The sequence below is a fragment of the Manis javanica genome, chromosome 7 (genome assembly GCF_040802235.1).
Source record: "Manis javanica isolate MJ-LG chromosome 7, MJ_LKY, whole genome shotgun sequence".
NCBI classification, from domain to species: Eukaryota; Metazoa; Chordata; class Mammalia; order Pholidota; family Manidae; genus Manis; species Manis javanica.
In genome coordinates, this window is record NC_133162.1 from 9,188,255 (window position 1) to 9,203,692 (window position 15,438).

The following is a 15,438-nucleotide window of genomic DNA, read 5'->3' on the forward strand; positions in this document are numbered from 1 at the left end:
GCTTTCCCTTCAACCATAACCATCTCTCATAAAAAACTATTGTGACCTCTGTTAAGTTACTGTCCTAGCGCTTCTTTGAACAAGGGTCATTGCTCTTCCCTTCTGTCGGTCGTGAAAGTGTGGAGGGTAGCACCTTCTTTCCCAGCATTCTACTGAGGCTGTTTAGACAGACAGGCTATTCCTTTCCAAATTGTTAGATCCAGCAGGTAAATAAATGATTCTGACACTTGAAAAGCTACTTCTGGAAACTACATCCCTGTGCGGACGCTTTCCCTGGATCTCCTTCCACCCATCTGACTCTCATGATTTATATGGTAACATTCCCAAAACTACCTGACTCAACTCTAGAAAGCCTCAGAAACATGCAACCAATGGCTTATTGGACAGCATATGGGTCATTTTAGACATCTGTAAAAACAGCTCCCAAATCTGTTCTCCTTGTAACCCCTATATGCATACTTCCACTACTTTATTTCCTCTAAGGAGCCTAGCATTTCTTTTCTCTTACCCCCACAACCTCTACCTTAGTTGGTCACTAATTCCCATCTGTTACTTGATTTTCTCCATCTTGTCCAGGTTTCTGCCGCAGGCTTCCATGTGGTATCCCCTGCTTCCTATCTGTCTGTTCTCCGTATCTTCCAAACCACTTGTCTGTTTCTCAACAATTCCCTGTTGAAAAACCTGAGCTCTTGGTGACACTGGAAGCCTTCATCATTGGCCCCTTTGCCTACATCTCTGGGCCCACTTCCTTCCTTTCTATACTCTAGCCATGTCTTTCATTTGGTTAGACAGCTTTACTGAGATCCGTGTCACATACCATACTAGCCACCCATTTAAAGTACACAGTTCACTGTTTTTCAGTCCATTCATGGGCTGTGTGGGCCTCACCACAACCTAATTTTAAAACATTCTTGTCCCCATGCCCCATGATTCTGCATGAGGAAGCAGTCTCACCCCTCCTCACCTACCTCTTCACCCTTTAGCCCTGCCCAACCAACAACCCACTTTCTGTCGACATTTGCCTAATTCTGTCCCCATGAGTTGCCTATTCCGGATACCACATGCATAGAATCACACAATACATGGTCTCTGCTTCATGACTTCAAGTGCGTGGGTTTAGAGTTGCTTTCTTCCCTTTATCCATCTACCTTCTGCCTGTTCCAGACTTGCTTCCGGTAAGAAACTTAAACATACCTTTTGCAAACTGAGGTGGCAAAGGTTACTTTGCATTTCATACCTTTATGTAATTATTTGAATTTTCTAACCATGTACTTTCTTGGTATTTTTTAAAATTATCACCAGAAGTTATCTGGCTGGAGATTATGGGCCACTTCTTTAAAACATCTGAATAAAAAAGACAATATGTGTTACCTTTTAAAAAACAAACTCGTGTCAGCCCCAAAGCCTTTCTTTTCCTCCAGAACTTAGTGTTTTGGTATAGCACCTTGTTCTTGCCTCAGTTGTCCTGCTTGTGCTCATCTCGTTAACTGGTGTTTCTCTCCCAGGGGAGCCCCAGGGCCAGGGCTGTGCCTGCCTCTGCTCTGTGCCGATGGCAGCGGGTAGGCGTGTGCTAAAGCAGGGCCATGCTTTCCTCCTGGCTGCTCTGCTCATCTAAGGAGTTTCATTCTGAGGTGCATTCCCCATACACTGCTACCCCACTTGCTAGTCCATATTCTCAAAGAGGTTCCTACACTACAGAATTGGGCATGTGCTCCTTTATTTTACTATTGTTCTCGTTTCCAAATAGACTGTCAGCCCCAGAGAGGCCATGTCCTAGAGCCTTGGATCTCTGGCAGGGCTGCAGCTTAGGCTTCGGTATGTGACATCTCTGAATTTTAAGGGAATTGGAGAGTGCGAGATGAGGTGTTATCTGTATAATAACTGCAACGGGCGTTCACACCCTTTGTCTACATTTATCTCTGCAGAGGGGAAGCCGGGCCTCTTAACTCAGGAGCTGTGAAGTTGTAGGTTTCTCTGTTCATATAAAAATACTCGTTTAGTTTTTATGAGCGGTGTTTAAAGAACAATGAAAAGTAAAATAGAGGCGTGTGGTGGACTTCCCAGAGCCTTGGGGTGCTAGAGGAAATATAACGGCTGCAAATGTTTTTGAGAGGAAGTCTGTTTCCTCTCTCCTTGAATTTGGGCTGGTCTTGCTGACTTGTCTGAGCAGCAGAATGTAGCAGAGGTGATGTTCTGGGGCTTTTGGGGCTGGGTCATAAGCTCTGACTGACCAGTCTCTTAGAACCAGGAGTTACTATGTAAAATGTCCACCTGCCAGTGGCCCTGAAACCACATGGACACAGGCAGAGGGACTGGCTGAGCCCAGCCTTCCAGCTGTCCCTGCCAAGGGCTTGTGGGGCAGTGGTCTTGGGCCCTCCGGACTGACCCAGCCACCGCCTGGATGCCCTCAAGCCGTTCCAGTGATGCCACATATGGGGCAGGGAAGTTGCCTAGCTGGGCTCTGCCTGAATTCCTGTACAGAATTGGGAGGTATAATAAAACAGTGGTGCTTTTAAGTCACTAAGTGTCGGGGTAGTTACGTAGGTAGCTGAGACACTTGGCGTGCTGTCCTTGTGGCTTAACTTCTTTTTTCCAGTTTGATGCACTTAGAAATAAAATTAGGCAATATGGGATTTTACAACACTAACAACTATGAAAGTAGGCTAGCTTAACAAAGAAATGCAGGAACCTAGAAAATTTAAGGTTTATTTTTTTCCAATTGACTTCTCAAAAATGGTGGTATACTCAAGAACTCTCTGCGGAGTGGTTTTTTAATTTTATCTTCTTTTTTTGACTTTTCCATCAAAATAGTCACTTTTATAAGTGCTTCCTGGTAAGGCTGGGCAATGGGGTAGGCTGTGACCCACTCAAATTCTTTTACCTCCTCTTTCTCCACTTGAGATTTCAGGGACGGAGGGACCTGGGCAGAGAGCTGCTGAGCACTTTGTTGATCATTTCTTTGCTCTGTGAGTTCTCTTCCTCGAACCATGCGATCCTGATGTCCCTTTATCTGTTCCTCTGTCCATGCCACCTCGTGCTTTCTGGTTTTAATTCTGTGTGTTTTCTGGATATTTTCAGTCGTTTTATCCTTCCGTGTTAATGTTTTGGGGAAAAGTGTTTCACTTGGAATTTTCTGAGGGAGGAGCCGATACTTGCGGTCCCTGAGGCCTTGAGCTCGTTGGGCTTGGCTAATGTGCTTCCCTGTCCGGTTCAGCGCCCTCTCAGGCACTAGGTAGGCCCACATTTTGGCATCTTCCGTTTTTTCACTTTGTGGTCTCTTTTCCTCTGTTTTAATTTCCCATTTTGGAACCGTTCTGTATTTCCACGCTTCTTCCAGCATCATTTCTTGGTGTTTGCGGTAGTAATACGCCTCTGCTTGGGCAAACCGGAAGTCTGAAGACGTCTCCTTAAGTTGACAAAGTGTTTCATTCTCCTGTTGGAACTCTTGGTCTAACAGTTTCCTCACTTCTGAAGAGTGGACACCACCTAAACTCTTGTCAAAGGGAAGTATTAGAACTTCTTTAAGTTGGTTATCTTTTATGATGGCCCACGATGCAAATCTCAGGTGGCTGTTAGCCTGACGTGGCACTCGTGCGCCATGTCCCAGGTAGGGTCCCTTGCTCCATGCCTTTCTCTTCAAACCCTGCACCCCCCGTCCCCAGTGCCCCCTCCTACTTGAAGACTTCACCTTAGACATTCTTGGAAAACAGAAGCAGTCACTCAGGAATGCCCTCTTCCCACTGCCAGAACCACGATGCACCTAGCCTGGACTCTGCCTTCCTGTCTTCACCATAAAACATCACCCCTTTGTCTGTCAAAAGCCAGTTCTTCCACTGGTGCTTGTTGAGCTTTAAGAACTTCAACTTGTAATTATCAAATTACCTTTCCTGCTTCATCAAGATTTCCCTTTTGCTGGGTCACTCTATTGGCGTATTGCTTTGGCCTATAGCATCCTTAAACAAAAAGGACACTCCTCCCTTCTGCACATCCCTCTGGCTCTTCCTCGCTTCCCAGTGTAATCTGAAGCCGTCCTGTAAACCCTCGCCACCCCTCACTTCACACTGGCCCCTCGATCCTCTTTGCTTGGGTTCCCATCCTTCAGCCTCTCTGAAGCCGCTCTCATCCAGACCCTTAGTGAGCCTCACACTGACAGGTCAGTGACCCCATCTCTGTCCCTGTCATTCTTGACCTCACAGCAGCATTCTACAGAGGTGACTGCTCCCCTTGAAACACTTTACTTTCATCTGGCTTTCCCACTATGGCCAAGGGCATGTGACTAGGCTGTCTTGGACCCCCTAGACTACTGCAGCCATCAGCCGAATATCCCCAAGTGACTGAATAGCTCCTCATTCTCTTCCTGCCTCGTGGCCGCTCTCTCCACCTGCCTTGCTGGTTCTGTCTTTTGAATGTATGCAGGGAAATTTCCACTTATTTTGACCACAGTCACATTTAAGCTTCCTTGGGCACGGACAGTCTCAATCATTCAATAAGGTGGCCTGCGCCATGTCAGGCACTGCTCTAGAGAGTGCGGGTAAGGGGTGAGCACGACACTTGAGGCACATGAGGCTGCCCTGCTCACCTCTCAACTCAGACCTGAATACTGTTAGCCTGACATGCTTCCCTGACTCCTTCAGTTTTCCCTGCTCAATCCTGTCACTTGTAACTCCAAAATGTCCCCACCCTAGGGAAGCAGCCTAACTAGTTTCCTTGAAACTAGTTCTCTCCTGCCCCCAGCCCCATCAGACTGGTCACTCACTAGCCAAAGTGGCCTTTGTGATATGTAAATCTGAGCACATCACTTCCCTGCAGAGACCTGGGACAGCGTCCTATTGCTTCTAGGAGAAAATCCCAAAGTCCAGTACGGCATGTATCACCTGGTGCCTCTCCACACAACCCTCTCACTCTCTCTGCTGCAGCCACACCGACTTACGTTCCTCGAAAGCCATGTTCTCTTTCCCACCTGAGGATTTCCATGTGTTCTTTCTTCACAAACTCCCAAACACACAATACAGCAGCTCTGACTCGGGTACTTACATACGCAGTTTTAGGCTTAAATGCCACTTCCTCAGACCTTCCACATACTTATTCAAGTAAAACACCATCCTTTCGTGACAATTTATACTATGATAACTGTTTATCTGTTTATAACTGTTGATTTATCACTGTTTGTAGTATCTTCAATGTCAGTGTCCCTCACTAGACTAAGCCCCGAGGACATGGGCATGTTTGGGGGTGTTTATTTTGTTCAGTGCTCCAGCCAGCACCACTGGTGCCTGATGAACCAAACGTTGATCAGAACATAACAGGCAAAACACTTTCCCTCGAAACACTTAGGCCCTTTTGACCTTGGTGAACAACTTGTTAATGATTGTATTACTTGCTCCAAAGTTCATGGTAAATATAGTGCCTCACCTCAATCTTCTTTTCTAATGGAGACTGGGAACCCGCTGCAATCCGAGAGTCTTGAGTATTTTTGACCCAGGCCAATCTGAAAGATCGAAAAGAGAAATTATGATAGGATTTGGAAAAAGGTTTGAGGAAACATGTTCTGGTGTGAATTGTTTTAGGGAGTTGATTTGGGGCTTTCTTTACAGATGTAGCAAAAGGCATTTCTCTGTCAATAGGCAGGACCCTCTGCGTTTAACTTCTGTCTTTCCTTGAAGCAAGGAAAGAATGCTGTCTGGAAGTATAAAGAGCCACATTGTGTTTAAGGTTGAGACTGCCAAGTACCTTCATTTTAACGCTGGTGAGAGGAGACTGAATTGCTATTTCAAATTCCACAAACCACTGTTTACGTATAATTGTTGGCAGAACAAAGAACTTATCTTTGATGTGAAATTCGGTGAATTTCAAAATTGGTAAGTCCATTTTAAGTTCAGTTATGCATAAAGTTACTAACAATGAACATAATTTATAAACTATCATTAATTTCCAACAACAGCTATCTAACTATTGTCTCATGATACTTGCCAAAGGTTTATATTTTAGAGAGACAATAAAGCAATTTGATGGCAAGAAAGTCTTTATTTTAATGGAGAAAAATACATGAGAGAAATTGGCCCATTACGTTTAGGCCCCCTTAAGACCTATTTATTAAGTTCTTATGTTTAAATAAAATAGATTCTGTTTTGCAATCTGGGTTGTAAATATTCTGTTTCTCTAATCTAGCAGCAAAAGAGAAGAATTTTATAAGAGAACTAGAAAAAACACTATTTGCCCATTAAGTAAAGCTTATTTGTTAAAAAGACTCATCTGCTTTTAAAATTTTCTTTCCTAAGGGATTCTAATATTTCCATAGCAACATTTGTTGCATTTACTGTACACTAGGCATTGTGCTAGGAACTTAAAAATGGATTCTTTTACTTCATCTTCCACACAACCGTATGAGGTAGGTACTCATTACCCCCGATTTCACCGCGAAGAGGACTGAGGCCATGAGAGGTTCAGTGACTTGTCAAAGGTCCACGAGTTAGTTTCAGAGCCAGGATATATTTGTGCCTCCAGGACACATAATTCTCATTCCTGTGCTACACACATTCCCAGATAAATGAACATTTTCCTGCCTTTACTCAAAATGGGAGGAAAATAACACCTACTGATCTTCTGCACTTAGATTGAACCATTCTGAGTCTGTCACCAAAGGGGGTAGTAGGGGTGGGGTCTGCATTGCTGGCCGAGCTGTCCACGGTCGCCCGCTGGATGGGCTCCTCGCAGCCCCTTTGGTCACTTCCACTGCTCTTGTAGTCTCATGCTGCCTATCTCTGGTGTCCTTGGTTTCAGCCATTTTCCTATCAGTAGCCAGCTTCATGAACAGCATCTTTGCTCTCTGCTCTCTCAGTGTCTGGTCTCCCAGCTCAGTTCTCTATAATCTCTCATTCCTTAGTCTGCAAAGTACTGTTCTCCAGCCACTAAAGATCCCGGCTCTTGGATTTCCAGCTACCTATGATGACCCTTCTGGATGCCTTGGGTTGATTTCTAGGGCAAAGCAGTCACAAGTTTTTGTGTGTGTCATCAGTATTCTAGAATGAGACTACTGTGAGGTGGCAGGTGAAGTCACGGGTTGGTGGGGAACTGCATTTCAGTGGAATGGCCACAGACAGAAAGGAGGGGCTGTCTCACAGACAGCATTTCTGTGCCATTAGAGAAAGCATCTTTCAAGGCCACAGGGGCATCTTTTTCATTTTTGTTTTTTGTGGAATATATATTGTGTATCTTGTGTGAAAATGGAATCCGTGAAGAAGCTTGGAGTGGATCCTGCACACATGCTCACTGTGCTTGGTGGAGGTCAGATGACTATGCAGATGGCCTAGACACGCGGTCTCATCACTTTGGGGTCGGTCACTAAGCTAGATACTGTTGCTGCTATGGGGGTTTTGAGCTCTTACACTGTTTAGTATACTTTCAGTCATATTACTTAATTATGTTCATAACTGGTCATTACTTCAGCAGAAAATATACCAATGTTGAAATAAAATTTATGAAAACTGATTCTGTATATTCACTTCAAGATACTCTTCACCACATATATGTAAGCTGCATCACCTGAATAAAGTCCTCATTGTTTATACTTTTCCCATTAAGATGTCTTTAGTTCTTTAAAAAATATGAAAAGGAGAAAATACACTTATTAATTATAATGTGGCTTCTTTATTCTAGGTATAAAATCTCTCCCCAAATGTCCTATTTGCTGTAATGTGCTTGAGACGGTAGCCCTAGGCTCATTCAGAAGTTAAGCAGAGTTATGAAAGTAAATATGGGTATTTTATGCTTAAGAAAGTCAAACACCAGGTCTTGACTGATTTCGGTCTGTTTCCATACCAAAGTACTGAACTAAATTTCAAATTAATTTTAATATTCACAAGATATCACTTAAAAACTAAAAAACTAAAAAAAGTCATGCCACTAAGATATTATGTGCTATTAATTCAGCCAAAATTTTCATTAACACCTATGACCTGACAGCATCCTATCACAGCTGTCTAATGTTCACTGACGAGGAGCCAGACACTATGTAAAGTGCAAAAAGGCGATATCTTCTTACTTAACCTCCTATGAAAACAACAGAAGCCTCTTTTTTGATAAAGAATAATACGCAATTCTTACTGTGAACTTCTCTGTAAGGCATTAGCTTTATTAAAAAAAACCTCAGAGAAAGACAATCATGTGGATCTAAAAATACTTTAAATTAAAAATTGTTTCTCTTTCCTGAAAAGAAACTGGGGGAACGTAAGAATATAAGCCAGGGAGATAAACAAAGAACATTCTTGATAGCAAAATAGGTGGAAACAAACACTTGACTTTGCCCTAACATAAGCAAAAGATTGCCTGAGTTGTGTTTTCCTGTGATAAATACAAAAAAGAACTCTTTGTTAACAAGAGTTTTATCATAAACCTATTTTAATCCTTTGTCAAAAATAATGAAATATGTTAAAATAGTTCTGAGAAGTCCTAGCTGGGGAAAATGATGATAGTTCCTGAACTGAAATTATTGTTAACTGTTTTTCATGTCACTGAACTTGAAATAAACTTTGCAGTATAATCACAGATTAATGCCTGGCATTGGAAACTGCACCTTGCCTGTTGTCACCATTTGGCAGGAGTCTGAAAACAAATCTAAATAAAAATAAAAGGGTCTCTAATAGTATCTAAATATAAGACTGACATCCAACCACCCGATGAGAGGATGCTATTATTCTCCCCTTTTTTTGTATTAGGAAACTGGGCCAAGAGAGTTAAATGATGTGTTCAAGGCCATACAGTTGCCAAGTGGGAGGCTGAAACTTGGATGTCTAAAAGCAAAGCTTGTGATCTTAAGCACATGCCATCCCACCTAGCCTTGGAATACTGGAGGAGTGGAAAGCCAGTACCTTTGTAAAGTTTACAATCCAATTAGGGAAGCAAGATATGTACACAGGTGCTCACGTGTGACTGTTATAAATGGGACGTGTAATAAAGGAAGGAAACCAAAGGGCAGGAGTCATTAGAGTCAGGTGGGACTGAACAAGGAGGACTCCTTGCGGAGCGCATTCTGAGTCACAAACGTGAGAGACACTCCTGACACCAACCAAGCAAAAGGTGATTATCAGAGTGGTTATTAATGAGAGGAAGTTGCACAAGCAAAGTATAATATGGAAGGAGAGACGCAAGGGGCTCCAGTATGCTGGGCTGTAGAGTACAGGAGAGAACCTGATTCCAGAATACATAGAGGAATTTTGATGACTTCCCCAAACAAGTGGAGAACTAGGATGCATTATTAATAAGAAAATGATTAAAACAGCTTCTCGGCCTTTTGGCTAAGATTAAGTGTGGCATCTGTTCTTATCAGTTTAATATCTGTATGTCCTCTGTATATCTATATCTTAATATCTATATATCCAAGGACAACATATTAAACAAATTTTTGGAGCAGAGAGATGGAATATGAGCTTACTCCATCCACTCTATGCATCAACTTGGTATTTTAGTACCTCCAGGAATGATGCACCCACTTTGGGGGGGAAAAAAGAGAGACAAAAAGAAGAACGTGATGAAAGAGAAGTAGCACTAGAGAAAAGATCCTGAAACTGTAAGGTCCGGAAGCCCAGACAGGTAGAGAATTGGGTCGGTCCAGTGGAGCTACAAGAATTTGGTTCCAGGCCAGCATTGTTCAAGAAAAAGAGAATGTGAGTCACAGAAATAATTTCAATTTTTCTAAGAGCTACATTTAAAAAAGTAAAATAGGTGAGGTTAATTTTAGTGATATATTTTAACTCAGGATATCCAAAATATTATTTCAATGTTTTATCAGTTGATAAATTGATGTTTTATCAATTTAAAAGTTTTATACTGCTCTTTTAATTAATAATCATAATTATTTTTAGAACACTATAGGTTTACAGAAGTAGTGATTAAATAGTACTCTCTTCCTCTAAGTTCCCTCTATTTATGTCTTGTGTTAATGTGGCACATTCACTATATTGATGAACCAATGTTGCTACATTACTGTTAACTAAGTTTGTAGTTTACATTAAGGCTCACTCTTTGTGTTCTACATGCCATGGTTTTTGACAATATGTGATGTCTGGTGTCCATCATTACTACATCATATGGAATTGTACCACTGCCCTAAAAATCCCTTAGTTCAGCTATTTATTCCTCCCTCTGTACCCTAAACCCCTGGCAACCTCTGATCTTTTTACTGTCACCATAGTTTTGCCATTCCCAGAATATTAAATAGTTGGAATCATTCACTGTGGCTTTTTCATGTTGAAAAGGCTTCTTCAGATTGGCTCACATAACAATATGGTTTTAATGTTCCTCCATGTCTTTTCATGGTTCAATAGCTCATGTCTTCTGATTGCTGAATAATATTCCATTGTATGGATGTACCACTGTTGGTTTATCCATTCACCTGTCTTAGGACATCTTAGTTGCTTCCAAGTTTTGGCAATTATGAATAAAGCTGCTGTGAACATTCATGTGCAGGTTTTTGTGTGAGCATGTTTTCAACTCATTTGGGAATATATCAAGGAGCACAATTACTGGATTGTATGGTAAAACTACATTTAGTTTCATAAAAAACTGCCCAAATGTTCAAAGTGGTTGTACATCTTGCATCCCCACCAGCAATGAATGAGACTCTTATTGGTCCACATCCTCACTAGCATTTGATGGTAGTGTTCTGAATTTCAGCCATTCTAATAGGTATGTAGTGGTATTTTATAATTTGCAACTTGCTAATGACATATGATGCTGAGCATCTTTTCATATGCTTATTTGCCATCTGTTTATCTTCTTTGGGAGGTATCCAGATTTTTTGCCTATTTTTAAGTGGGTTGTTTGTTTTCTTATTGCTGAGAATTTTAAGAGTTCTTTGTATGTTTTAGATACCAGACTGTACAAAGTTGGTATAATTTCTCCCTTAAAGGTTTGGTAGAATTGACCAATGAACCCAGCTGGATCTTGTACTTTGTTTTCAATGGTCACTATTATCAATGCTATTTCTTTAGATATAGGCCCTAATCAGATGATCTGTTTCTTCTTGTGTGAGTTTTGGTACACTGTCTTTCAAGGAATTGATTATTTCCTCTTGGTTATCATATGTATGGGCACAGAGTTGTTTGTAATATGCTTTTATTATCTTTTTAATGTCGATGGGATCAGTAGTGATGGTCCTTTCATTTCTGATATTGGTAATTTGTCTTTTTTTCTTAATTAGATTCACTAGAGATTTATCAGTTTTATCAAAGCTTTCAAAGAAATAGCTTCTGGTTTTGCTGACTTTATTTATCCCTGTATTCAATTTCATTTATTTTTGTTTTTTCTTGCTATTTTAAGTTGCTCTTTCTCTAGTTTCCTGAGACAGCTTATTGATTTTACATCTTTGTTCTAATATATGCATTCAATGCCAAAAATTTTCCTCTAAGCACTGCTTTTCCTGCATCCCACACATTGTTATCAACTGTATTTTCATTTTCAATTAGTTCAAAATATTTCTAAATCTCTCTTGAAACTTCTTACACCAGTGTTGTTTACAAGTGTGTTTAACCTTTGAGTATTTTGGAATTCTATAGCTACTTTTCTGTTCTTGATTTCTAATTTAATTCCACTGTGGTCTGAGAGCATATTTTGTTATGATTTTGTTGTTTAAAATTTGTTTTTTATTTTCCATGTGAGCTTGAGAGGAATGTGTATTCTGCCGCTGTTGGATGAAGCATTCTATAGGCATCAGTTAGGTCTAGCTGGTTGATGGTTTCGAGTTCAGTTATCTCCTTACTGATGATCTGTTTGCTCTATCAGTTACTGATAGAGGTCTCTAACAGGGGGTTCATCTATTTCTCCTTCCAATTCTATTAGTTTTTGCCTCACATATTTTGATATTCTGTGCTAGGTGCATGAAGCATACATAGTAAAGATCGTTATGTCTTCTTGGAGAATTGACCCCTTTATCATTTTGTATTGTCCCTCTTTATCCTGAATTTTCCTTGTTCTGAAGTTTACTTTGTCTGGAATTAATGTAGCTTTTAGATTTATGCGTGTTTATGTGTAAAGTGGGTGATTTTTTTTTCTTTGTAGATAATATATAGTTGGGTCTTAATTTTTTAACTACTCTGACAGTCTCTCTTTTAATTGGTATATTTGGACCACTGACATTTAATGATTATTGATATAACTAGAGTAATATCTATCATATTATTTACTGTTCCTATTTGTTGCTTTTGTTCTTCTTTTTGTTTTCCTCTCTTTTTCTGCCTTCTCTGGTTTTAATTAGCATTTCATGATTCTAGTTTTTTCCTCCTCTCTTAACAGAGCAATTATACTTCTTTTTTTGCCTTCTTATCTGTTGCCCTTGAGTTTGCAGTGTACATTTACAACTAATCCAAGTTCTGTTTCAAATAACACAACACCACTTCACAGGCAATGGAGGTACCTTATCAGCGTATTCCCCGTTCCTTCCTCTAATCCCTTATAACATTCATTTCACTTATCCATAAACTGTAATCACTCTTTTCCAAATTGCTACTTTGCACCATGTGTTGTTAGATCAATTACGATTTTAAAAAATGAAAAATTTGGTTTTATTCCTTCTTTAATGCTTCTTTATGTATTTCTCAATTTCTTTAGGAATTGAGTTTCTGACCTATATTATTTTCCTTCTTTCTAAATAATTTAACATTTCTTGCAAATCAGTTCTACCAGCGACAAATTCCCTCCATTTTTGTCTGAGAATTTCTTTACTTCTGTTTGAATTTTGGAGAATAATTTCACTTGATACAGAATTCTAGGCCGGTGTTTGCTTTCTCAACACTATTTCATTCCCCTCTCTGCTGCTTATGTGTTTTCAAAAGAGAAGCCTGATGTAATTCTTATCTTTGCTCCTTTATAGGTAAGAGGTTTTTCCTCTTTTTTTAAGACTTTTCTGTTTGTCTTTGATTTTCTGCAGTTTGAATACGATTAGGCTTACATGTTTTTTTTTGCATTTATCCTGCTTAATGTTCTATATTGCTGCAATTTAAAAATTCAAGTAAATTTAAATAAAATTAAAAGTTAAGTCCCCCTGTTGCACTAGCCACACTTCAGGTGCTCAGTAGCCATAATGGCTAGCAATTGGAGAGTGCATGTGTACCAGGGGAGGGAAGGGCTCTAATCTGAGGCCTCTTGGCAGAGTGGCCCACAGAGGAAGGCATCTTCTGGGACTCTACCACCACCTATACCTGAGACCCCTTGCTCCTATCCACTTGTCTGCCTCTGCTTATACACCTCTTCCTAAAGTATCCTCTTATCTGTCTCAGATTGTCTATATGCTACGCTTTTTTTACCCTGACTTAGGTCCCATCTCTTCACAATTTTCTTAGGAAGGAAAGAGGAATGTATTTCACTTCACTCCATTTAATTCAAGAAACATGAACTTGGCCCATCCATGTAGATTCCTTCCACAGGATCAGGGCCCTAGTATTGAGCCTCACTCTTATGCTCTGCAGATTAAGTTTCACATTCAGTGACATGGGTTCAAACATGCATTGTCACCATGACATACTGTTGTCAGCATATTATTATTAGGTAAGAAAATTAAAAACAAAGACGATTTCATAAATAAAAGGATATTCTAATAGTGTCATTCCTCTGTAATCCATAAAATAGTGGGAAACTAAATGAAGCTCTGCATTATTTTTCTCATTGGGCTTACTGGATGAAAACTGTCTCTGACCTTCAGCAAAATACAGACATCTAGGAACCCTTGCCCTACATAAGTCCAAGACTAGTAATCACTAGTATCTTTTCCTTACTTTCTTTTACTTTGATTGTCTTTTCCCTCTCCTATAGGTCTTACTAGGTGTGTGATCTTGGGCATATTATTTAGCCTCTCTGGTCTTGGTTTCATATGTAGTGAAGTTACTGCGAGGAGTAAATGAGTTAACACATATGCCCAGGACTTTGGACATTCTCAGTGTTCAAGACTGGCATATCCTGGTGCACCCTGGCTGAGCTGGTCTAGGGCTTGGGATAAGGTTGGGCCTTCAAAGGACAGTAGTAAAGCAGGACAGGACTATAAGAAACTATTCAAAAACCTCCTGGCCGCCTACTCTCTATTCTGAGCATGATATTCTGCTCTGATTCCTCAGGCCTTTACTTTCCTTCAAAATGAGAGCCTGTCTGAGAAAGGACCAGGAAGTTAAATCTGCTATAATGGACAAAATAGATGAGGTGTGTCTTAAGGACATGTATACTGAGATACAGCAAGGAACCTGCAGGTCTAGAGTTGGAGGAACTGGCTAAAATTAGAGGAGCCCTGAGAACCTCCTGCACGCTATCCCTTAGGTTCTTACCCAGTGTGTGAGGATAAGTGATGCTTAGTAATACAACAGGTCACTTGGCCACCTAGAAACCTCTTCAACTTAACTAGGCACATATCCAACACAGCAGACCTTGGGGTCAAGAATGTTGAAACAGACCTCAAATTTTACCTCTGTTTCTCCAACTTCATAATTTCACTCTTTCAAAGACTGCAAAAATAATCAGCTTTACTGTTGACTGGAGAAAATATAAGGACAGACAGGCTTCAACTGTCTGTGCACACAGAGGTAAAGATTAAGGAATATTACCTTGTTGGAAGTACTCATTTTTATACTTTGCCTCAGACCATACTCCCTAAGAAACCCACTTCAAAAGAGTGCTTGCACTAGGACTAATTTAGCCTATATAAATACTTTGTTTGGCCTGTACAGTTCAAAAACTTATTTTATAGTAACATTTGAAAATCGTATGTTAAAAAAACCCCTAGATTTCCAGCTTCTCTTTAGAAGTCCTAAGATTACGGTAGCATTGGGCTATAGAGGCAGAAGGCTGCAACTGGCCCTGAGAGTTGTTTCCTCTAAAAGCATTAAGTATTCTTCAAATTCAACTACCCGGACCTATCACAGTGCCTGCTCCTGGTCGCAAGTATGGGCATTTAAATGAGCGCTTGCTGGTTTGGAAGAAGCTGAGTTGTCTGCCTTCGTGGTGACCTGGGGCAGCCTGAGATGGTTAACTTTTAAACTAAGACCTGCAGGAAAGGACTTTGCGTCACAGCCGCTGTGCCTCAGTTTCCTTATCTTTAAAATGGGGCCGACAACGCGCTGCTGTGGATTGGCTTTGCAATGGAGTGTGCAAAGGGCTGACCCTATCTCGGGGGCCGGGGGACACGACTACAGCCGACGCTAACGGACCAGGCCTCGAGGAGGCGCTTGGGGCGCGAGGCCCGCACGCTAGGACGCACCTCGCCGGGCCTCGCTCTCCGCTCCTCCCCGCCGCGGGCCCCCGTGCCCCGCCGCCGTCCACCCGGACGCCGAGAGGCGTGGCCGGCCCGCGCGGACCCTGGAGGCTGCCATGGCCTCCGTGGTGGAGTACAAGGGGCTCAAGGCCGGCTCCCGCTGCGGCTACTGCGACTTGGAGGAGGGCAAGGCGTCCTGCGGTGAGTGT

At 41.3% G+C, this 15,438-nt stretch overlaps 2 protein-coding genes and 1 pseudogene across 4 annotated transcripts in view; 2 read left to right on the forward strand and 1 right to left on the reverse strand.

Annotated features, from left to right (window-relative positions):
• Window positions 1-274: 274 nt before the first annotated feature.
• LOC108392578 (putative uncharacterized protein ZNRD1-AS1) lies at window positions 275-15,430 on the reverse strand. The gene is made up of 3 exons (XM_017652917.3): window positions 15,236-15,430; window positions 5,413-5,488; window positions 275-3,493 (listed from the first exon to the last, which is right to left on the reverse strand). Exon 3 carries the CDS (start codon window positions 3,341-3,343, stop codon window positions 2,699-2,701), a length of 645 nt encoding a protein of 214 aa, XP_017508406.3. The 5' UTR covers window positions 3,344-3,493; window positions 5,413-5,488; window positions 15,236-15,430; the 3' UTR covers window positions 275-2,698.
• Window positions 9,274-9,489, forward strand: LOC118971202 (U2 spliceosomal RNA; annotated as a pseudogene).
• The window catches only part of ATE1 (arginyltransferase 1), a 145,482-nt gene continuing 145,050 nt past the window's right edge, over window positions 15,007-15,438 (forward strand). Inside the window, exon 1 of one of the 3 annotated variants that reach the window (XM_073240296.1) lies at window positions 15,007-15,430. In XM_073240296.1, the coding sequence (XP_073096397.1) occupies window positions 15,346-15,430 (85 nt within the window). In that variant the 5' untranslated portion in view covers window positions 15,007-15,345. The remainder of the gene's footprint in view (window positions 15,431-15,438) is intronic. The other 2 variants (XM_037011139.2, XM_037011138.2) reach the window with 2 other exon arrangements.